The following is a 22,827-nucleotide window of genomic DNA, read 5'->3' as shown; positions in this document are numbered from 1 at the left end:
CTGACGTAGCCCCCTTAAACTGCGCCTTCCAAATTGACGTTCCCCTCGGTGTCCATTTCCACACGTGATATTGTGATAGGAATTTTATGGTCTTAGATATACAGTAATGTTCATAACCGCATGTACATAGATCAGCACAGGAAGACCGACCTGAAGCCATTTTGATTCCTAAACTGAGCAATGTTTTCTCTGCAAGGTCAAACTGGAAAAGCCTCCCCATTGTCTTTTCCTTCACAAATCCTGTCTTAAGGGTATGTCTGTGTTTGAATAGGGTGTGAGCCTGTGACCTAGCCCAGGAACTAAGTATTTATCACTACAAAAGAATGACCAGGCTCCCCAGGCAATCCAATCAAGTAACCTGCCAGACAGGAGAAAAACAACATTAAAATTTCTGTTTTAGACCGCCTTTTCTGTGATGTAGGTGTGATGTATCTGAGGGGTGGTCTTAGGTTACACCCCTTCTGTGATGTAGGTATGATGTTTCTGGGGGTGGTCTTGATCTACAGGGTGGCAATTTCAAAAGTCTTTATAAGCCCTTGCATGCCATTTTTCTGGGTCCCTCCTCTCTCCTGCGGCTGAGGGGAGCACCCTGTTGCAACAGATCAATAAAGGCCAAGCCTACAGGCTGCTGTTTTGCTCCAAGTAATCCTGGTTGGTGTCTTTGTTTTTGTCCAAGGGAGCCCTCGGATTTTTCTGTTAACAACACCTAAATCCATTTATTGTGGCGCCGCTGCTTCGCGTCTCTCAGAAAGCCCTTTCCATTTGCCAAGTGCTTGTCAGGCTTTATTGTTTGCCCTCACAACAACCCTGTGAGGTAGGTCACTAAAATCCCCGCCGCAGAGGGGGGGGACGGGCAGAAGTGACACGTCCCGAGGCCCTGAGGCAGTTCCATGACGGTGGTGGGTCTCGGACCTTGGACCTCGCCCACCCATGCTGTTCGAATCCTTCCTCCACTGCAGTAGGCATTGCATAATTCAAATGTAAAGTCTACGCTAGTTGGGATATACATTTGCCATGAACTTTCTTCTTTCTTTTCTTTTGCCTTTCCACATTAAAAATATTCAGAGGCATCCCATTCCAGACCAAGGAACGGTTCAGATATCAGTGGGCATTAGCGATTTCCTAGATCAGGGTTTCTCAAACTTGGGAAACTCCAGCTGGTTTGGGACTACAAATCCCATCATCCCTAGCTAGCAGGACCAGTGGTCAGGGATGATGGGAGCTGTCGTCCAAAACCAACTGGAGACCCAAGTTTGGGAAAGCCTAGGTGGTCTGAGCTGCAGGAGAAACAGTCGCTCAACGGCAGAACATCTCCTTTGGCAGGTCAGTGTGGACAATACTAAGCCAATGATCTGGTTCAGGATAAAGCAGCTTCCGTTCCAATTTACATCAGCCCCAGAACCTTGAGGACTAGACTCTTACTATTAATTTTAAAGGAAGTGCTGTTGCTCAGCAGTAGCGCTTCTGATTTGTGTGCATGAGGTCCCAGGTAGGGCTAGGGAAACCCCAAAGAGCCTCTGCCAGTCTGTGTGGGCATTACAGAGCTGGATGGGCCATCCTGGTCATAAGGTACCGTATTTTTTGCTCCATGGGGCGCACCGAACCATAGTGCGCACCTAGTTTTTAGGGAGGAAATAAAGGGGGGGATTTATTTATTTTCCCCGGGCGTGGGGCTGGGGCGGGGGAAGCCCGAGCTTCCCCCGACCCCAGCCCCCAGAACAGGCTGCTATCCGCAGGCCTTTGGAGCCCGGCGGGAAGTCCCGCCGTGCTCAGAAGGCTTGCGGATAACTGCCTGAAGCCTGGAGAGCGAGAGGGGTCAGTGCACATCGACCCCTCTCGCTCTCCAGGCTTCAGCGAAAGCCTGCATTCGCTCCATAGGACGCACACACATTTCCCCTTCATTTTGGGAGGGGGGAAAGTGTGTCCTATACAGCGAAAAATACGGTAGCTTTCTAAGCCATTCCTGGGCCAGCCTGCCGATTCTGCTCTAACCACCTTCAGCTAAATGACTCCGGTTAACAGGTGATGGGAAAGACCTTTTTCCTTCTACCTGAGACCCCGAAGAGCAGCTGCCAGTTGAGGAAGACAAGAGCTCCCCAACCTAGTAGCCTCTCCTCCAGCTGTGCTGACTGGGGCTGATGGGAATTGTAGTCCAAAACAGTCGGAAGGGAGCACCAGGCTGGGATGGACAATGCTGAGCTGTGTGGGGTAAACAACCTGGTCCTAACCTTCCTATCAGCAGAGGTTGGTCCATTACAGCAAACAGGGCAATGTCCCGCTTACCTTGGCCTGCCGAGATATTGCTGGACTACAACTCCTCAGCTAAGCCAGCTGGGAGTGATGGGAGTTGTAGTCCAACAGCACCCACCAATCCCGTCTGATGCACGACCGCCACACCCCTGCAAAGTATCCACTTGGCTTCACCTTGCCCTTGCCACCTGCAGTCTTGGCTGGGAAGCTGCTCTCGGCATATGTAGTCCACCTCCCTTGTATACCTTTTTTTAGCGCAGCGCTACGAATTACTCACGATGGACTAGAAGCCTGAAAGCCAGCTCCGATCCACTTCAGTCTTGCTTTTGAAACCGCTTCCCCTCCGCTACGTTACGGTTTCCTGGGGCCTTGTTTGGGCTCACGCTCATTCAGCTGAACTGCTTCTCTCCAGAAAGCAACCTAGAACACACGTTCCCCTTTCCCTACAACCCAAAAAGCCGCCTTCTGGCTGCTGCTTCTCAGGTGGTCGGGGGCCCTGGGCGACCTTTCACAAGGCTGAAGGCATCAACTATTTGCAGGTGTCCTCCTCCAGTCCATTTCGATGGAGCCATAAAGGAGGCCCCATGAAATAACAGGACAGAGATTAGCATAGTCTTGGTAATGTTCCAAGTGATAGCGAACACATGTGGGGTGTATTTACACCAGGCAAAGTGCCGTGGATTTAAGCTCCAGGTGTAAGAAAAGACCTGATGCTATTTCTGCAGAACCTGTCTCCAGCATCTTAGAGCTGCCCGATCAGCATAAAAGGAGAGCTTTTTATCCACTGAGAAGACATCTTCTCACCCTCTGTGCTGACCGGAGTCAAGCAAAGGGAAAGGATGTGAGTCGGCCACTGAGGATGGGCTCCTGGGGGTCAATCTGGAGAGGAACCAAGAAAGAATGATTCTGCATGCTGCAGAACTAAGCATTTAGGAGCACTGAAAACATAAGGTGCTCCAGCTTCAGAAAAACAACACGGCGTGCTTGGAATTTCTGCTACGTGGAACTTCACAGAAAACGCAACGGAAGATGTTATTGGAGCCGTCCAAAATATTTACGTGCACAGAAAATAGCAGATCTGGCTGAAAGGCAAAACAACGGTGATCTGCATTGATCGCTGCAATGCATCTCTATTTATTCTTATTCTTTCATCATTATAATATCATTGTATATTCTTAGAAGGTTGCATAATCTCAGAAGGGGTGAGTGGCTGCGACTATCACAAAGGGAACTCTGCGCTTCTGAATTTGACACTACACAACTGCAGGTGACGGGCCGCAGAAGCCTTTGGCCGGCAGTTCCCAAGGCAACGGGCGGCATACCGCTAACGAGTTGGGCTGCCTTACCAGAAGCATCCGCCGCAGGGGAAAGGGGGGGGTGTCCCATGACAGCATTGATCCCAGCACCGTCATCATCAGGGTTGTGACCTCAGGGCCAAGCGAGACGTGGCGTTTGTCGTGCACTTTGACACCACGCTGCTGTCATGGCGAAAGAAAACTCAACAGCTGGCAAGGGGAGGGCCTTGATGCACTGGGAGCATGGAGGGGGCGCAAAGGGACCCCACACACCGTGGTTCCAAAAAGAATCAGCACCCCATGTTCTTGCTATTCACAACGGGAAGAAAATCTCAGCGCTATTTCTCTAGAGAAAGAGGCTCTGGAACTCACCGTGAATACCTCCTTTGTTCTATTATAATGGCAATGGCGACACGGGAGAGGCGAGTTCCAGCTGGGGGGAAAGCCCCAGAAAAACCCCATGTACCAATGGGTTGTCTGTGTCTTTAAATAAGCCGCTCTGCAATGGAGGCTGGCATGCTTAGAAGGCTAAACCTTAGGATACATTAGAAGCACAAGAGGTCAGTAGGAGCACAAGCAGCGGAGGGGATGCTTGACCCTTCCCCTTCCTCCCGTTTGTCTACTCAAAATCATCATAACACACACACCCTGCTGTTTTTCCCTTGTCAAGGAAAAAGATGCAGGGGTCCTGTATTTTTTCCTCCACGGGTGAAAAAGCAGCTGGGGGGAGGGAAGGGGGCGGAAACCAGCGGAAAGGAAACGGGTTAAGCATTTTCCCCTGCCATTCTCTGCTCCCAGCTTGCCAGATTTGGGGAAGGAGCGTAGCTCAGCGGCAGAAAATCTGCTTTATATGCAGCAAGTCCCAGGTTCAAGACCTGCTGCCAGCCAGTGGAGGCAGCATCAATCAGTCCTTTGTTCAGAAACATGAGGACTAGGACCTTATCATTATTTTTTAAGGGGTCTGTGGATGAGAACCTGCTTTGCCTGCAATAGATCCCAGAACTGCAGCCTCCGAAACTGCTTTGCAGTTTACAAAAGTGGGGGAGCCCTCAGTGTATCTCCCACATAAACATCTAGTATGGGCCTTCGGTATATCTTAATCTACATATCACTTATACATATGTATATGTATCACTTATACATATGTATCTTAATCTACATATCACTCTACCTAGTTCCTACCTGAACAATGGGGGTGGGATCTGCTTTGGGGCGGCACTTCATCAATTAAACAGAGCAGCTAATTTTGGAAACTGCGAACTCCAGCTCAGGTAACGCAACGTATTCAGAAGTTGCTCCCCAGCGAGAGAGAGAGAAAGAAACAGGAGTTATCTGGGTTGAAGCTTGCCCTCTCCAGGGACTCACACCAGAAGGACGGCAGCACGACGGCCAGCAGATGGAATAAAAACACCCAACAAACGTCCTTTGTCTTTTGGGTCCACGCCTTTGCCTGCTGCGCATTCGGAACGGCGTGCCCTGCGTGGAAAATGAACGTGCGCGACCGTACAGAGATACATGTATTTTAAAAATAACAATATTTGTGTGTTACACTGGGGCTGCAGCATGCTGTTATCGGTGTGTGTGTGTGTTTTCCTCTTATAGGGGCAGGTTGTGTAAAAGCACCGCTGCCCCGTGAGCGAGAGGAAGGTGGCTGGCCTCTGTGGCGGCGCAGCAGAAACGCTTGCGCACCTCCCTCGGCGACAAGAAAGAAGGGAAACAGAGGGGGGAGAAGGAAATAAAAGTCACGGGAGGGCAGGAAATGAGGCGCCGCAGTCTGGTTCAGAATTCATCTTCAGAGCTGTCCGCTAGAAGCATCACTCGGTCTTGCATGCTGTTGAATTCTCTCTGCTGTGGTGGGGAGAGAGAGAGAGAGAGAGGCAGGGGAAGACATCAGCGACAAGGAATGAAACCTTCTTTCGTTTGCTTGTTCCCCTCCCCTCCTCCAAACTCCCTGCCTGGTACGTTGGCACATTTAAAAGGGGTGGGTAGGTCAGAAACAGGGACGCAGGTGGCGCCGTGGGTTAAACCACAGAGCCTAGGACTTGCTGATCAGAAGGTTGGCGGTTCGAATCCCCGCGACGGGGTGAGCTCCCGTTGCTCTGTCTCAGCTCCTGCCAACCTAACAGTTCGAAAGCACGTCAAAGTGCAAGTAGATAAATAGGTACTGCTCTGGCGGGACGGTAAACAGAGTTTCCATGCACTGCTCTGGTTCACCAGAAGCAGCTTAGTCATGCTGGCTACATGACCCGGAAGCTGTACGCCGGCTCCCTTGGCCAATAAAGCGAGATGAGCGCCGCAACCCCAGAGTCGGTCACGACTGGACCTAATAGTCAGGGGTCCCTTTTACCTTTTTTAGGTCAGAAACAGTTTCCGAGCACAATTCAAAGTGTTGGTGCTGACCTTTAAAGCCCTAAACGGCCTCGGTCCAGTATACCTGAAGGAGCGTCTCCACCCCCATCGTTCAGTCCGGACACTGAGGTCCAGCACTGGGGGCCTTCTGGCGGTTCCCTCACTGTGAGAAGCCAAGTTACAGGGAACCAGACAGAGGGCCTTCTCGGTGGTGGCGCCTACCCTGTGGAACGCCCTCCCACCAGATGTCAAGGAAATAAGCAGCTATCTTCTCTTTAAAAGGCATCTGAAGGCAGCCCTGTTTAGGGAAATTTTTAGTATTTAATGCTGTATTGTTTTTAACACTCAATTGGGAGCCGCCCAGAGTGGCTGGGAAGGTCAGCCAGATGGGCGGGGTATAAATAATAATAAATGGTTATTGATATTGTTATTGTTATTAGGATCGGACAGGACTGCTAGGGAGCCAAAGAAGATGGACTTTGGTCCTTCGGGGAGATCTGTGATGAAACCTGAAGCAGAAATCCCAGCTTGGCCCCGTGTCTTGGGTGCCACACAGCGTGCATGGCGCTGGCACAGAAATTACAAAGGCTGAGCAGCTGGGGGAGGGAGGGCATTGGGAGCCTACCTTTCGCTTATGCCTCTTGAAGCCGTTCCTTCGCCGGCGGTTCATGATCTTGATGCTGTAGAGAGCGCCCAAGATGAAAAGGGCCCCCGCAATGCCAACTCCGACGGGCACCAGCATCCCGGACATGTAACCAGCCTGCAGAAGAGGGGAGGGAAAAGAGGCCACTTCAGTGTTATAGGAATTCTAAGGTCTTGTTGTTGTTGTTTAGTCGTGTCCGACTCTTCGTGACCCCATGGACCAGAGCACGCCAGGCACCTCTGTCCTCCGCTACCTCCCGCAGTTTGGTCAAACTCATGCTGGGTAACCTCGAAAACACTATCCAACCATCTCGTCCTCTGTCGCCCCCTTCTCCTTGTGCCCTCCATCTTTCCCAGCATCAGTGTCTTCTTCTTCCCCTTCATGGATCACTGCCTTGCCTTGGTGAAGGGGCTTGAAGAACTCAGAGAAGCTATGAACTACGCCGAGCAGGGCACACAAGATGAACAGGTCATCGTGGAGAGTTTTGACCAAACGTGATCCACCTGGAGGAGGAACCGGCAAGCCACTCCAGTATCCTTGCCAAGAAAACTCCATGGACAAAGACAACAGGCATATAAAAGGTCTTATATATATATAAGAAATGTTCACAAATGTACAAGGCAAACACAGACCTAAGTACATAAACCACGTGTCTGAAATAGTACAGGAGAGCAATCCTGAAGCCATTTTGACTCTCCCAAATTGACCTCAAATATTTCTCTGCAAGAAGCAAGGAAATGGGAAATCTTTCCAATTGTCTTTGGACTGTAGGGGCTTACACCTCCCTGTAAATACAGTCTGGCAAGTGTCTGTTAAGCCAGGGGTCAGCAAACTTTTTTGGAGGGGGCCGGTTCACCGCGCCTCAGACCTTGTGGCGGCCGGACTACATGCGCAGGAGCGCACATGCGCCGGAGGGGGGGCTTCTCTCCCCCCCAGAGATTCTCCGAGGACTGGAAGAAATTTACAGAGTATATCAAAAATTTCTGTGATGAGCAAATAATGTTCGTTGGCTTTCAAGAAGCTCTGTGAAATTACTGTTAGAAATATTGTTTAAAAAATACGATGTGATTAAGAGTATTTGAGTGCAATATAATATTGGGAAATGTGAGACGAGGATAAAAAATAAACGGAAAATTATCAGACAAGCTGAGGGAAGTTCTGGAAAAAAGGGTTTAAGTTAAAAATGGATGTATAATTTTGTAAAAATGTTTTTTTAATGGAAAATCTAATAAAAAATATTTATTTATTTATTTATTTATTTAAAAAGACCTTGTGGCGGCCGGACTGCATGCGCAGGAGCGCACATGCGCCGGTGGGGGGCTTCTCTCTCCCCCAGCCCCTCACCTCACTTCCCTTCCCTACCTCCTCCACCGCTGGTTGGGAACTGGAGGTGGTGGCAGCTTTCCCGGGCGCCAGGCATGGGGCCAGCAGGCGTGCCCAGCTCCAGCTGAAGCCCCACAACGCTGCCATCACGATGCACCCGTCACGATGCCCACAGGGCGGCCATGGACGGAGAGGCTGGTGGGCGGGTCCGGGGGCACGGGCGGCGAGGCTTCGGATTGGCTGGCTGCTGGCCCCAATCCAAGCCCAGCTCCCTTCCTCTATAGGGCAGGGAGAAGGCAGGAGGAGGGAGGGAGGAGGCGCCACCGTGGTGGGGGGAGGTAGAAATGGCGCCCCCAAAAAAATTGCAAAAAGAATGGCGCAGCCCGAACGATCACAACGATCCAAGAGGCGATTCCAGCACCGTCCGTGGGCCGGATCCAGAGGGCAATTGGGCCTGATCCGGCCCGCAAACCTTAGTTTGCCGACCCCTGTGTTAAGCTGAGCACACTATCAATATGCGTAAGCGATTCAGGAACTATGTATTTACCATCTCAAATGAATGGCCAGGCTACCCAGAAAGGCAATCAGATATCCTGGCAGACAGGAGAGAAGCAACACACTCAAATTTCTGTTGGGGACCACCTCTTTCTGTGATGTATGTGTGATGTTTTTGGGGGGTGGTCTTGAGCTACAGGGGAGACAGTTTCAAATGTCTATGTAAAAGCTTGGACACCATCGTTCTAGGTTCCTCTCCTCCCTCCCTGCATGGGGGGAATGGGGGACCGTGTTGCAACAGTTTAATAAAGATCAGGCTTACTGATCTAGTCCAAAACCCTGTTCTCAGAGTGGCCAACCAGACAGATGCTCCTGGGAAGGCCTAAAACGGAACGTGAGCTCAATAGCACCCTCCCCTGCTGCTGTTTCCAGCAAGAGGTGCTGCTGCCTCTGAAAGTGATGAATGGGATCGTGGATGTTCAAGCAAGAATGGAGAAAAAAAATGGCAAGTCTAGGAAGGGATGTCAGCACATGGGAACGCTGCTCAGACTAGGAAGCTGTTTTGGTGGTGGTGGTGGTGAAACCAGGAGTAGCCCGGAGATGAGTAACACGCCAAGAGGATGGAAATTGAGGGACAAGCAAGATTGAAGATCTTAGCACGATGTTGAAGCCCTCCCATAAATACCCCACAATCAATACCAGTTCGAACACAACAGATGGTGTGTTGCCAAAATGAAGTGCAAAACAGCCCTTGGCCTGGGGGTGGGGAAACTGTGGTCCTCCAGGTGTTGATGGACTCCAAATCCCAGAATTCCCAGCTGTTGGCAGTGGCTGATGGGACTTGGGGCCTTAGCAGCAGTAGAAGGACCACAAACGTTCTCCATTTTGGCTAGCGGTGATCAGCATGGATGTCTTTCGGGTTACTCTGATCAGTTGTGATCAGCATGGGGAGCAGCTGACTTGAGGACCGGCAAGGTCAAAATTCTCTGGTTCTCAGAGAGGAGGATCAAATCCAGAGACTCTCAGAAAGCAGCTGCTATGGAAGCATGGTTGTGAGCTGCGTGTGTTGAGAACCAGGAAGGAGACTGAAAGTGGTCCAATCCAGATGCAACAGGATGGAGGTCAACAAGCTTAGGAGGTCCAGTGACCAGCCGAGCATTCAGTGCTTCCAATTTTCTGCAAACAGCAGAAGGTCATCACTACCATCCTTCAAAGCTATGTCAGGATCTGGTCTCCAAGAACTCAGGCCAATGTAAGTTTCAATAGCTGATGAAGGTGACTACATTGAAACAGGGCCCTGTCCTGGTTTCTGATCCATAATCGACTTCTGACTTTGCTCAATGATTGAAACTAAGACCTCCACGTCGAATCTGACTATGGACTAACATGAACTTATCTCTACTCATAAACTCTTATCTCTAATTCTGTAATGAATTATGATGTTACACATATCTCTATGAGTTTAAGTTTGTAATCTCTGTTAGAGTTTGTAATCTCTATTTGAGTTTGTAATCCTTGTCAGAATACATACTTTTGTTTTTTTAATAATATTTTTTATTAATTTTAACATATAAATTATAATACCACAAAACTTCACCACTTATACAATTTATTTATTTTATTTTTTGGACTTCCATCAGCACCTCTGATGATCCACCATTTTAACCACTTCTTATGCATTTCTTAAATTCATATTGCCTTTAATTATCCTAACTAACCATCCTCCCCTTCATCCATTTTTGCAATAGTTCCAATAATTCACCTCACAAAACTTCTTGCAAACCTACAAACGTAGTCTGATCATTACAATTACTTTTCAAATAGTCTGTAAATTTACACCAGTCTTCTGTGAATTTCTGGTCCCGCAGATGTCGAATCCTTCCCGTTAGTTTATCTAATTCTGCATAGTCCATTAATTTCATCCTCCATTCTTCTTTCGTCAGTAATTCTTCTTGCTTCCATTTTTGTGCCAATAATATTCTTGCTGCTGCAGAATACATACTTTTGAATGGATTAGTTTTTGACAATTGACTATTGATTTGCGAGTAGGGACTACTCCCACTATTGAAACTTACACTGGCCTGAGTTCTTGGTTTGCTTTCTTCATGATCTGCTCTTCAGCTGCCCACCCAGAAGGACCCCCTGAACCAGAAACCACAAATTTCGCCCTTTGGGAACCCTGGTTTCCGAAAGCAAAAGACAGCACCTGCCTTCAAACGCAAAGCGAGACAAAGGAAGATCTCCCTACCTTATCTTTCAGCTTTTCCATCCAGCTTCTCACTAGAAAAACAACGACATAAACGTTAGTGGCAGTCATAAACCTTAGAACAGCACTGTAGCAGCAGCAGCAGGGCGTGAGATCGAAAAGCAGCTTTGTTAAAAGTTACTGCAGTTTGCATAGTGGGGATTACACATATCTAGATTCAAGGAATGTAGGGAGAGGAGGTCAAGGGGTCCCCTGCCCTCACTGCCAAGCTCCCCTGCAGCCACGCTCCCTGCACATCATAGGCATGCACGCAGAGTTCCTTCTTGCATTAATTTATTCCATGAAAGTTTCTTCTCTACAGTCATACCTCATGTTACGTTTGCTTCAGGTTGCGTTCTTTTAGGTTGCGTCCCACGGCGACCCGGAAGTACCAGAAAGGGTTACTTCCAGGTTTCGCCGCTCAGAAGCGCAAAATGACGTCACACGCATGCGCAGAAGCGCCGAACTGCGAAGACCAGTGCAAAAGGGAGAAAACCATTTTCTCTCCCAAGCAGCAACAGATGTGGGGGGCTTTGAACCACGATTTCTCTCACCTGCCAGCTTAGCAACGTCTTTCCTGGTGGCACTTACAAACCATCTGTGCTACTTTCCGAGCGATCAAAGCGACGGAACGGAGGGAGTTCCTTTCGCTAAGCCTACACGGAAGATAAAGCGAGGCTCCCCTTAGGAACTCCCGCTGTGATCGCATAAATGAAAGGCTGTCCTTTCCGGGGAAGAATCAATGAGCTTCTATCTGGCAAGAGGCTTTGATCAAGGGGCAGGTGTTGATATCAGAGATGATTCACACACACATACACACACATACACACACACACACACACACAGGGTGCTACTATGAAGGTTATTTGACAGATGTGGGCATGAAAAGCATCTCACCTGAAGTCAGGTGACATTACAGGTAAAGGTAAAGGACCCCTGGACAGTTAAAGGTAAAGGGACCCCTGACCATTAGGTCCAGTCGTGGCCAACTCTGGGGTTGCGGCGCTCATCTCGCTTTATTGGCTGAGGGAGCCGGCGTACAGCTTCCGGGTCATGTGGCCAGCATGACTAAGCCGCTTCTGGCGAATCAGAGCAGCGCACGGAAACGCCATTTAACTTCCCGCCAGAGCGTTACCTATTTATCTACTTGCACTTTGTGCTTTCAAACTGCTAGGTTGGCAGGAGCAGGGAGCGAGCAACGGGAGCTCACCGCGTCGTGGGGATTTGAACCGCTGACCTTCTGATCGGCAAGTCCTAAGCTCTGTGGTTTAACCCACAGCACCACCCGCGTCCCATGTTAAGTCCAATCAAAAGCAACTATGGGGTTGCTGCACTCATCTCGCTTTCTGGGTCATGTGGCCAGCAGGACTAAACCACTTCTGGCACAACAGGACACCGTGACAGAAACCAGAGTGCACGGAAACGCCGTTCACCTTCCCGCCACAGCGGTAACTATTTACCGTATTTTTCGCTCTATAACACGCACCCGACCATAACACGCACGTAGTTTTTAGAGGAGGAAAATCCGTAGGCATGCCACCCATAGGCATTTCCTCCATAACATGCACAGACATTTCCCCTTACTTTCCAGGAGGAAAAAAGTGAGTGTTATGGTGCAAAAAATATGGTATATACTTGCACTGGCATGCTTTCGAACTGCTAGGTTGGCAGGAGCTGGGACAGAGCAACGGGAACTCACCCCATCACGGGGATTCGAACCACCCACCTCCTGATCAGCAAGCCCAAGAGGCTCAGTCGGCCTTGGCATTATATATACCTTGGCTACTGAAACTTCACACACAAACCCCACTGCTGACACAGTGATGTTTGACGTTGCTGGAAGCTGCCCAGAGTGGCTGGGGGCAACCCAGTCAGATGGGCGGCATCAACTCAAGTAGTTGGAAGGGACCTTGAGGATCATCTTTAAAGCTCTAAACGGCCTTGGCCCAGTATCCCTGAAGGAGCGTCTCTACCCCCATCGTCCAGCCCAGACACTGAGGTCCAGCTCCAAGGGCCTGTAACTTGGCTTCTCACAGTGAGGGAACAGCCAGAAGGCCCTCGGCGCTGGACCTCAGTGTCCGTGCTGAACGATGGGGGTGAAGACGCTCCTTCAGGTATACTGGGCTGAGGCCATTTAGGGCTTTAAAGGTCAACACCAACACTTTGAATTGTGCTTGGAAACGTACTGGGAGCCAATGCAGATCTCTCAGAACCGGTGTTATGTGGTCCCGGTGGCCACTCCCAGTCACCAGTCTAGCTGCCGCGTTCTGGATTAATCGCAGTTTCCGGGTCACCTTCAAAGGTAGCCCCACGTAGAGCGCGTTGCAGTAGTCCAAGCGGGAGATAACCAGAGCATGCACCGCTCTGGCGAGACAGTCTGCGGGCAGGTAGGGTCTCAGCCTGCGTACCAGGTGGAGCTGATAAACAGCTGCCCTGGACACAGGGGTAACACAACAGAGTCTCATTCTGACAACGGAGGTTAAACACCCTTCTGTAACTCAGACCCATTTTCTTGTTTTCAGTCTCCTTGTCTGCTAAAATGAAAATTGGCAGGGACCTGCCTTGCCAAGTCAAAATAAAAGATCTGGGTACCTAGGGCAGGGAATAGATTTTCTATATTTCTAAGCATGAGAAAGTAAGGAAAACGAAATATGAAGCTATCCTCCCAGCTCCAGAGATTGCACAGGTCAAAATCTAATAATTTGTTGAATTGTGTACACGGAATATTAATAGGGTTTTTTTTCAATGAAGACGAGTGTCTTTAATTATACGTGTAGCTATAGGAACAAGTTTTGTCTTTTTCAACTGGAAGTCCCTCTTCGGCACATAATTTTTCTTGTGTAACTTAATTAATTGCCAATAATGCTTTCTCTTTTTTTGGAAAATAATCAAATGAAAGAATAGAACGCAGGCTACAAAATATTTGCAATTCCTATAAACACCTATGAGCCCTGGCGGCTTTCATTAGGTGTGACTCAGCTCTCGAACATCCATTTTCCAATAGGGCAGTCAACTGACAAAATCATTTTTAGTGTATTAGTCACTGCCTTTCTCCAATTAATCAATTTAATTGAAATCAGTTTCCTTATTATTCAATACCCCAAGCAGGTGCCCTTTCTAAGAGAGGAATTGTGGAAAAAACTTTAGATTTAATCAACAAAAGCCATCATTCCCTGTTAGACAGAAAGATCCCTTATTAATATTATTTTCTCTTCTCTCTGCTTTTTTATTCTTTCCCCTTGATCAGTTCGGTGCAGTGTTACTGTTTGAGCCATTAGCCATAACAACAAGATTTTCACAGTGTGAAATCTTGGCTAGGCACCAGCCAGTCGCTGATTTAAAAAACACCCGAATGCTAAAGTCCTAATTTACAACATGATCGTGAACAAAACTGAATTTTGCTAGAGGCAGAACAAACAAAGCCACATGACAAGCTACCTCGATGTTTACTGTTAGCAAACTTTCTTAATTTTTTTTTTTAAGGTAGACCAGTATTCACAGTTATTCAGTGCCCCATGTTTTCCCCATAAAAACCTGCTCTTTAGCATTCAGTTCATTTAGCGCCCAGGTTTTCTGCGGATTGCTGTTTGCTCCAATTGAGCTTTAAAGAGCAGGCTTTCGCAGGGAAAAGAAGAAGAAGTGGGGGTCGATTTCTTACAAAAGCAGAACTGGTATTATATGTTACCTGGAACAGGGATAAGGCTGTAGGGAGACAATTTGTTCTCTCAGATAAAACGCCCAGACTTTTTTCAAAGAGTGAACATGCGTGAGGGCCGACCAGAGTTGTTGAGCTTTCTTTAGGATTGAAGTTCTTAAGCTTTTTTTACAATTTTACCCCAAAGCTGTTGAACCTTTTAAAGGATTGAAGTTCCTGAGCTTTTGGGGGGGGGGATTTTACCCCAGGGACATATCCTGCCACGGGGGCCAAATTAAATCGACCGGCGGGCCGGACTAGGCCCCCCAAACGGACTTTGGACATGCCTGCAGAGTAAGCCCATAACTTACGGCATCAACCGTGGCAACTTGCAATGACGACTTTTTAAAAAGATTAACAGGGTTTGGGGGAATATTAACCTCCCAGCTTTGGATTAATAGCAAAACGGAGATTTCGATCTAGGTTTGCAATCTCCTTCTGATAGGAGAGAAAGGAGGGGGGCGAAACACCACACTTTTTTTAAAAAAAAAATTTAACTTTTTATTACAATTGCTTTCACTTGCTTTCCAGAACTGTAACTGCATTGGTTCATTGTACTTTTAAAAATAAAAATAAAAATATTCTGTATACTTATTTTTTATTATTATTAAAGATTTTGTTGATTTACAAAAGTGTGTGCAATGTCCCTCTCTCGTATTCCCCCCCCCCCCCATGTAACATTTTTACAAATCAGTTTCATTTCTTGAGACATTAGGAAGAAAAGGGGGAAAGAGGTAGAGTGAGGGAAAGATGAGTGCCCCAAAATCCAACTATTCTGGACAACAACCATACGAGAAATAAGTAAAATAACCAAGTAAGTATTAGAAAGCACCCTAGAATTGGCCTTAATAAACACCTTCCAAGACAATAATGACCACTTACACCACACATTTTAAACAGCAAAGACAACTGAGTAAAACCTTCCTACATTTTACATGAAGCCTGGATAGCTCACTGGGTTAGATCGTAGTCCTGATAACACCAAGGTTGCAGGTTTGCCTACAGGTGGTACCTAACACCAAGGAAACTAGCGCTAATACACCCAGGAACCTCACCAAAATGCTGGAGAGGGTGCACCTCCACAGGCACACACCTCCACATGTGGTGGGAGTGTCCCAAAATCCAACTATTCTGGACAACAGCCATACAAGAAATTTGTAAAATAACTAAGCAAGTAATAGACATCACCCCAGAATTGGCCCTACTAAACATCTTCCAAGACAACAATGCCCACTTACACCACAAAGAACTCATAACCCACCTGCTCTCAGCAGCCAGAAACACCATAACCAGACACTGGAGAGACTTGTCAGGAGTAAGCATGGACCAATGGTACCAAATAGTATGGGAAACAGCCCTACTAGAAAAATTAACTAATAAACTGAAACTGACACAGGGACAAACAGAAGAAGACGCCTTCACCCCGGTATGGCTCCCCTTTATCACATACACAGGACAATGACAATAATCCACCAACAGCATACAAATCAATATGGCTAACCTGATCCAAAACACCCACCCACCCCACTCACGCACGAAAACAAAGATCACCACAGCCAATCACAAGCAAACAATCACACCCTAGGCCAACCCCAACCTCTCTCACCACCAAAGGAACACAAGTGAACAACACAAGCAACGCTGACACCAAACTCTACATGCATTAAACATAATAGAAACACCGCCACCCAACCCAACCCCTATCCACCTTCCCACTCCCCACCCCCATTTCTTTTTTCTTTCTTTTTTTCTTCTCCCCCTAATGCCTCAACAAATGAAACGGATTTGTAAAAATGTTACACGAAAAGAAAAAAAATACGAGGCACTACACTTCTGTAAAACAAGAAAATTCTTAATAAAATATTTTTTATTAAAAAAAAAGGTTGCAGGTTCGATCCCTGTATGGGACAGCTGCACATTCCTGCATTCTACAATTCTATGATTTTATTATTCTTTTTATTTACTTGTTACATTAACATCCCACTCTTCCTCCCGATAGCTCAAGGCGGTGTACCTGGTTCCCTCCCTCCTTGTTCTTACTGTCGCAACCGAGAGATGGTGTCTAGCTCAAGGTCATCGTATGAATTTCCCAGCTGAGTGCGGGATTCGAACCCATGTCTCCCAGGTCCTAATTGGATGCTGGCCACACACCATGCAAAACAATTTATCAACGCATTGTGTCAGACTTTTGACAGACACTTCCTGGTTCCCTTAATCACAGGGAAGCTCCTCTCTCATGAGCGCCGGCTTTTAACATACCCGTCACGGGGCCGAGTGAAAGCAATAATTATTCCACCTTTCCCCGTTTAGAGAAACGCCGGGGCTTTGTAAACACAGAGTGGTGTTAATGTGACATTTCCCACCAAGGCTGCAATTACAACCGCAGCTATTCATTAAGATTCAAAGGGATAATGGGGGATAATGAACCAGAGCAGAGTTTGCGCAACTGAGCGGAGGAAAATGAAAATCTGGTTTTCAAAAAAAAGGTGAAAGTGTCGCTAATATCTCATGAGTCATTCAGAAGCTCGTGTGGAAAATTGGTAGTCAAATATAACCAGAGGGCACGGAGCTAGTTAATGCATGAAAGGGTTAAGACCACAGAGGTGTATTCCTAGACGCAACTAGGCCACGCCCCTCACCTGGAAGGAAGGAAGTTACGTTTCCTCCTTTTTCTGTTCTCTTTCGCCATGTGAACTCACCTAAATAGGACATGCCTGAACCCCCTCGCTACAAGCTCAGATCTGCATGCTCAGAGCTATTTCACTACATTTTGTACCTTATATATACACGACAAATACAGACACGCAGGACTCTGGTCTCCACAGGACGATACAGGGCTGGATTTAGGTTTGATGGGGCCCTAAGCTACTGAAGGTAATGGGGGCCTTTATAAGTAAGTAAAATATTTAATATAATTATAATATTTATATATAGTATTATAGTAGCAAGTCGGGGTAATAGGGAACTGTACGAGTAAATAATAATACAGTGGTACCTCTAGTTGCAGGGACGCGGGTGGCACTGTGAGTTAAACCACTGAGCCTAGGGCTTGCTGATCAGAAGGTCGGCGGTTCGAATCCCCGCAATGGGGTGAGCTCCGGTTGCTCAGTCCCTGCTCCTGCCAACCTAGCAGTTCGAAAGCACGTCAAAGTGCAAGCAGATAAATAGGTACCGCTCCGCCGGGAAGGTAAACGGTGTTTCCGTGCGCTGCTCTGGTTCGCCAGAAGCGGCTTAGTCATGCTGGCCACATGACCCGGAAGCTGTACGCTGGCTCCCTCGGCCAATAAAGCGAGATGAGCGCTGCAAGCCCAGAGTCGGCCACGACTGGACCTAATGGTCAGGGGTCCCTTCACCTTTACCTCTAGTTGCATTTTGCTCTTGTTACGGACTTTCAGCTTACGAATGCGGCAAACCTGGAAGTGTTTATTTCCGGGTTCACCACGCACACATGCGCAGAAGCATTATGCACGCTATGCGCAAAAGCACTCGATCGCTCCGCGCACATGTGCAGAAGAGACGCCCTAGTTGCGGACGGCTTCCTGAAATGGATTAAGTCCACAACTAGAGGTATCGCTGTATAGGCCTACTAAATAATAAAGATGAATATTTTTATAATGGGATCAAAATAAATTAATTATGTATTACATGAAATCAACCAATAGGCATAAGACTCATACCCTTAGTCTATGCTGCCCGATCATCAGTCTGCAAGCACTCTGTAATATTAAATAACAGGTGCAACAGCTTGACCTGTGTGGAACTGTGCTGCACTGCAGTCTGCAGCCGCATGCCACATGTTGCCATGTGACCAGTCCATGCAGAATGTAGGCACCCTATATATAGAAAGGAGCAAACCAGTGATATTTGAGGGAGCAGGCTAGCAGACGGGGCCCATGACTTACATCATAGGAGCCGACACAACACCAAACACTGTTGCTGTATGTAGGTTTTATTTTATTGGTTTTTTATCTTATATTTTGGAAATGTACATCCAGTTTTCCTTTAATTTTTTTGGGGGGGCCCCAAGAGAGTGGGGCCCTAAGCTATAGCTTGTTTAGCTTCTGCGCAAATACGGCACTGCGTTGAGATCAGAGGCTGAGGACTAGAGCCTTAAAAGTGGTCGCTCCTTTTTTCTAGTTGCCTTAGCCTGCAGACAAGAATCTTAGGCAACAATTAGGGGTGGGGAGGGGGAAATTCAGTCCATAAGAAAATAAGAAGGCTTCCAACATATATAAAAACTTAATAAAACTTTAAACATTAAAAAACTTCCCTCCTGAAGGTAATGAGGCCCTTTATATGTCCAGCTGTCCTTTGTCAACAACCAATTGCCACTGTTTTTTGTGTTCAATATATGCTATATGGTAATTGATGGACCTAATAGGTATCTAAAGCCATTCACACATAACAAGATATGTATTTTATCAAAGTAATTGTTGAACTGAAATACAATTTTGAAATCTACATCCAGTGGTGTTTTTTTTCCTTTAATTTTTTTTGGGGCCCCCAAGAGAGTGGGGCCCTAAGCTATAGCTTGTTTAGCTTATACGTAAATCCGGCACTGGGACGATGTAAAATTTGGTTTCCCTAATGGTCTTTAAGCACACCACAAACCTAATCTTAAGTCTCTCTCGATATCCTGCACTGCTTTTTTGTGTGCCTGTTATTTTTATTGCATTGATCTGTTTGATTTACTTTTGAAGAAGAAGAAGACGAAGAAGAAGAAGAAGAAGAAGAAGAAGAAGAAGAAGAAGAAGAAGAAGAACAACAACAACAACAACAACAACAACAACAACAACAGCAACAACAACAACAGAGTCCATGATTAGGAGCTAGGGGACAAGCTAAGCTGGGCTGGGGCTAATGGGAAATTGAAGATATTGAAATATTTTATTGTCATTTGTACAACTTGTATACAGTGAGATTACACGAGCTCCCCCCACTCAGCTCTCTTAGTCTTAATTCCCCTCGTTTACTGATGCACACCCACCAAACCCAAAAGTCAGTTGCCCTGTTGTTTTCTTTTCATTCAGCAGCCTAACAGCCCACGGATAGAAGCTGTTCTTTACCCTGTTGGCGCGACTAATCCTGCTTCTATATCTTCTGCCCGAGGGCAGGAGATCAAGAAAGTGCCGGACAGGGTGTGAACCATCCCTGAGAATTTTCCTCACTCTCCTGAGGCAACGATCTTCTGCTATTTCATCCAGCCCATAATATCTTGTGCTGTATTCACCACCCTCTGTAGGCGCTTCCTATCAGTTGATGTCAAACCAGCGTCCCACACCGTGATGCAGTATGAAAGGACACTTTCTATTGTGGACCGGTAGAAGGAGATCATCAAATGTTAATTGACATCGTTCTTTCGCAATACTGCAGTAATAGAATCATATGCAGTTAGTGGCCCTCCAGCCTCTGCTTAAAAACCTCCGAGGAAGAAGACCCCACAATTTCCTGAGAGAGACTATTCCACTATTAAACAGGTCTTACTGCTAGAATTTCCCCCCTGAATTTAGTTGCACTCTTCTTTCATGTAATTTGAATCCACTGCCCTCTGGAGCAGCGGAAAGCAAGCTTGTTCCATCCTCCTTTAGATACCTGAAGATGGCTATCTACTATGTGTTCTCTTCTCCAGACTAAACATCCCCAGCTCCTTCAACCGTTCCTCATCAGGCTTGGCTTTCAGACTGTTATATACTGAGTTGAATAGGATCCAAAATGCAGCAGTCTGACTGCTCCTAGAACAATAGGATCCAAAATGCATCAGTCTGATTGGTCCTAGAACAATAGGATTCAGAATGCAGCAGTCTGATTGGTCCAAGAACAATGCAGCTGTATGATTGGTCTGCAGGAGCCACCCAATCCAGCTCCAGGTGGAAGTGAATCCGCAACCTGATTGGCCTACAGGATAATTCCGGAATTAGCCAATCATATGCAGCCCATTGTGTAAATAATGTATATAAAGCAGACATTCTTGGGGAACTTCCATTCCTCCTCACCGGTATGAGCTGAATAAAGAGCATGAAATCCACTCTCGACTCCGAGTATATTTCACAGACCCTTGATCATCTTGGTCGCCTTCCTCTGCACACCTTCCAGCTTTCCAATGTCCTTCTTGGCAGCTGGAGGGCACCAGGTTGGAGGAGACTGTGCCACGATCCCCACGGATCAATAAACCTTCTTGCCCAGCCGCTGCTGACAGCAAAATGTCGGGTGGTTCCAAATTGCTAATAGACTAATGGGAAACAGTTTGGAGCTTGGGATGTGCTTTGATCTCTATTTATCAGGTACCAATGCCAGAACGACCTCTCTGGAAAGACCCGCTCTATTGATTCCCCCTGCTGATTAATGCCGATCTCCAAGTTTTGAAAGGCAACGGCCGCTCGAGGTCAGAGGCAATTATCCTGTTATTGGAAACCCAGAACTACACGGTTCCGTACATTATTTTTTTTCCTAATGGATTCCAGCGCTACCCTCTCTCGGGGTCTCAGGGCAAACAAAATGTGATTGATTTGTTTACTGAAAAGAAAGGCTTTCATATCCCTTCCTCTCAAGATGGCCCACCCACCCCTTCCAAGCTTTTCACACAAAAAGGGCAAAATATCATAAACGGAAGGAAGGTATCGTGACGACAGGAACGTGGTGTGTTGATGTTTGTGCTGCTACGAAGACTTTTCGCAAGACAGCTACATCACACATAGTGCTCCTATTTCTGTTCTGGTTTTTTAAATATCATTCCTGGCGCAACTGCACTGGCTACCAGTTAGTTTCCAATTAAAAGTGTTGGTTTCGACCTGTAAAGCCTTGTGAAGTTCAGGACTCCAATAACTCAAGAACCACATTCCCCTATTATTGCTGTTGTTGTTGTTGCTGCTGTTGATGTTATTTCCCACATTTTGCCCTGTGCCTTGTGCAGTTCAGGACCCAAATAACTCAAGGACCACCTCCCTCCGATATTATTATTATTATTATTATTATTCCACCTCACTCTTTCCATTAAAGATATATATATTGGCAATTTTTGATGTAAAATACAGTAAGAATCAAACTACCGTATTTTTCGCACCATAGGGCGCACCGGACCATAGGGCGCACCCAGTTTTTTTTGGGGGGGGGAATAAAGGGGGGGATTTTTTTTCCCTCCCAGGCGCCCCCCCCCCCGACCCCAGCCCCCAAACAGGCAGCTCTCTGCAAGCCGTGGGAGCACTCCTACTGCTTGCTGAGAGGTGCGCGAAGCCTGGACGCGCTGAGCTGAGCAAATCTCCGCAAGCAGCGGGAGCCCTTTAACAAGAATATTAAAAAGAACCAAAAGATATAAAAGCAAGAGAAAAAAGATGGGGGGGAAATACCTATAAGGCCCTTCATTCTCTTTATATCATATATAGGTAAAGGTAAAGGGACCCCTGACCATTAGGTCCAGTCGTGGCCGACTCTGGGGTTGCAGCGCTCATCTCGCTTTACTGGCCGAGGGAGCCGGCGTACAGCTTCCGGGTCATGTGGCCAGCATGACTAAGCCGCTTCTGGCAAACCAGAGCAGCGCACGGAAACGTCGTTTACCTTCCCACCAGAGCGGTACCTATTTATCTACTTGCACTTTGATGTGCTTTCGAACTGGTAGGTTGGCAGGAGCAGGGAGCGAGCAACAGGAGCTCATCCCGTGGTGGGAATTCGAAGCGCCAACCTTCCGATCAGCAAGTCCTCTGTGGTTTAACCCACAGCGCCACCCGCATCCCTTATATCATATATATCCTGTCATTTATCCACAAACAGAGATATAGACCCTCTCATCTCCCACCTGGGAGATCCTTTCAACCCTGCCTTTCCTGCAGTGACTCCCCTCCTCTGACTATCCCCTTCCTGTTTGTGTCCCTCTCAGTCCAATGAAAAGGAATTCTTTCTCCACACCGCCTCCACCCCTCCCCCCAGCTTTTTATGAACGTTAAAAATGCCAAGAGAAATAGGAAATAGAAAAAGAAAACAAACAGAACAGTGGTCCAAACACTGGAAGTCCTTCTTGGCTGCTGCCTTGTGCACAAACACCCTAGAAGCATGGTTTAATATTTTAAAAAAACGAGGGGAAATGATAGACTGGAACGGACAGGTTTACCCAGTCATATTTAGATGTCTTCCCAAATCCGAATCCCCCCAAAACAGGCTCCAAACACCTGTAATGTGGTCCCAGTGCAAAGCAAACATCACAGCAGGTCAAATTCCCTAAACTGGAAAGGCGTTTCTGTCAGGGTGCAAAACAGGGTGTCGGTCGCCTACACAGCCAAATATCTGGCTTAACTCTGAGCTGCTGCCTGAAACATTTACAACGGGGTTTTGGGGTGCGGGTGCTCAGTTTGCGAGAATGAATCCCACCCCCGGCAAACTTTCAATAATAATAATAATAATAATAATAATAATAATTTATTTATACCCCGCCCATCTGGCTGGGTTTCCCCAGCCACTCTGGGCGGCTTCCAACAAAACACTAAAATACAATAACCTATTAAACATTAAAAGCTTCCCTAAACAGGGCTGCCTTCAGATGTCT

At 47.2% G+C, this 22,827-nt stretch overlaps 1 protein-coding gene across 2 annotated transcripts in view; it reads right to left on the bottom strand.

Annotated features, from left to right (window-relative positions):
- Nucleotides 1-755: 755 nt before the first annotated feature.
- The window catches only part of ARMH4 (armadillo like helical domain containing 4), a 63,357-nt gene continuing 41,285 nt past the window's right edge, over nucleotides 756-22,827 (bottom strand). For both annotated transcript variants that reach the window (XM_077917849.1, XM_028728570.2), the window contains 3 exons: nucleotides 10,604-10,635; nucleotides 6,520-6,654; nucleotides 756-5,393 (listed from right to left, as the gene is read on the bottom strand). In XM_077917849.1, the coding sequence (XP_077773975.1) occupies nucleotides 5,325-5,393; nucleotides 6,520-6,654; nucleotides 10,604-10,635 (236 nt within the window). In that variant the 3' untranslated portion in view covers nucleotides 756-5,324. The remainder of the gene's footprint in view (nucleotides 5,394-6,519; nucleotides 6,655-10,603; nucleotides 10,636-22,827) is intronic.

The sequence above is a fragment of the Podarcis muralis genome, chromosome 1 (genome assembly GCF_964188315.1).
Source record: "Podarcis muralis chromosome 1, rPodMur119.hap1.1, whole genome shotgun sequence".
In the NCBI taxonomy this organism is placed as follows: domain Eukaryota; kingdom Metazoa; phylum Chordata; class Lepidosauria; order Squamata; family Lacertidae; genus Podarcis; species Podarcis muralis.
Note: the sequence above shows the minus strand (reverse complement) of the source record. Positions and strands in the feature narration are given on the sequence as shown.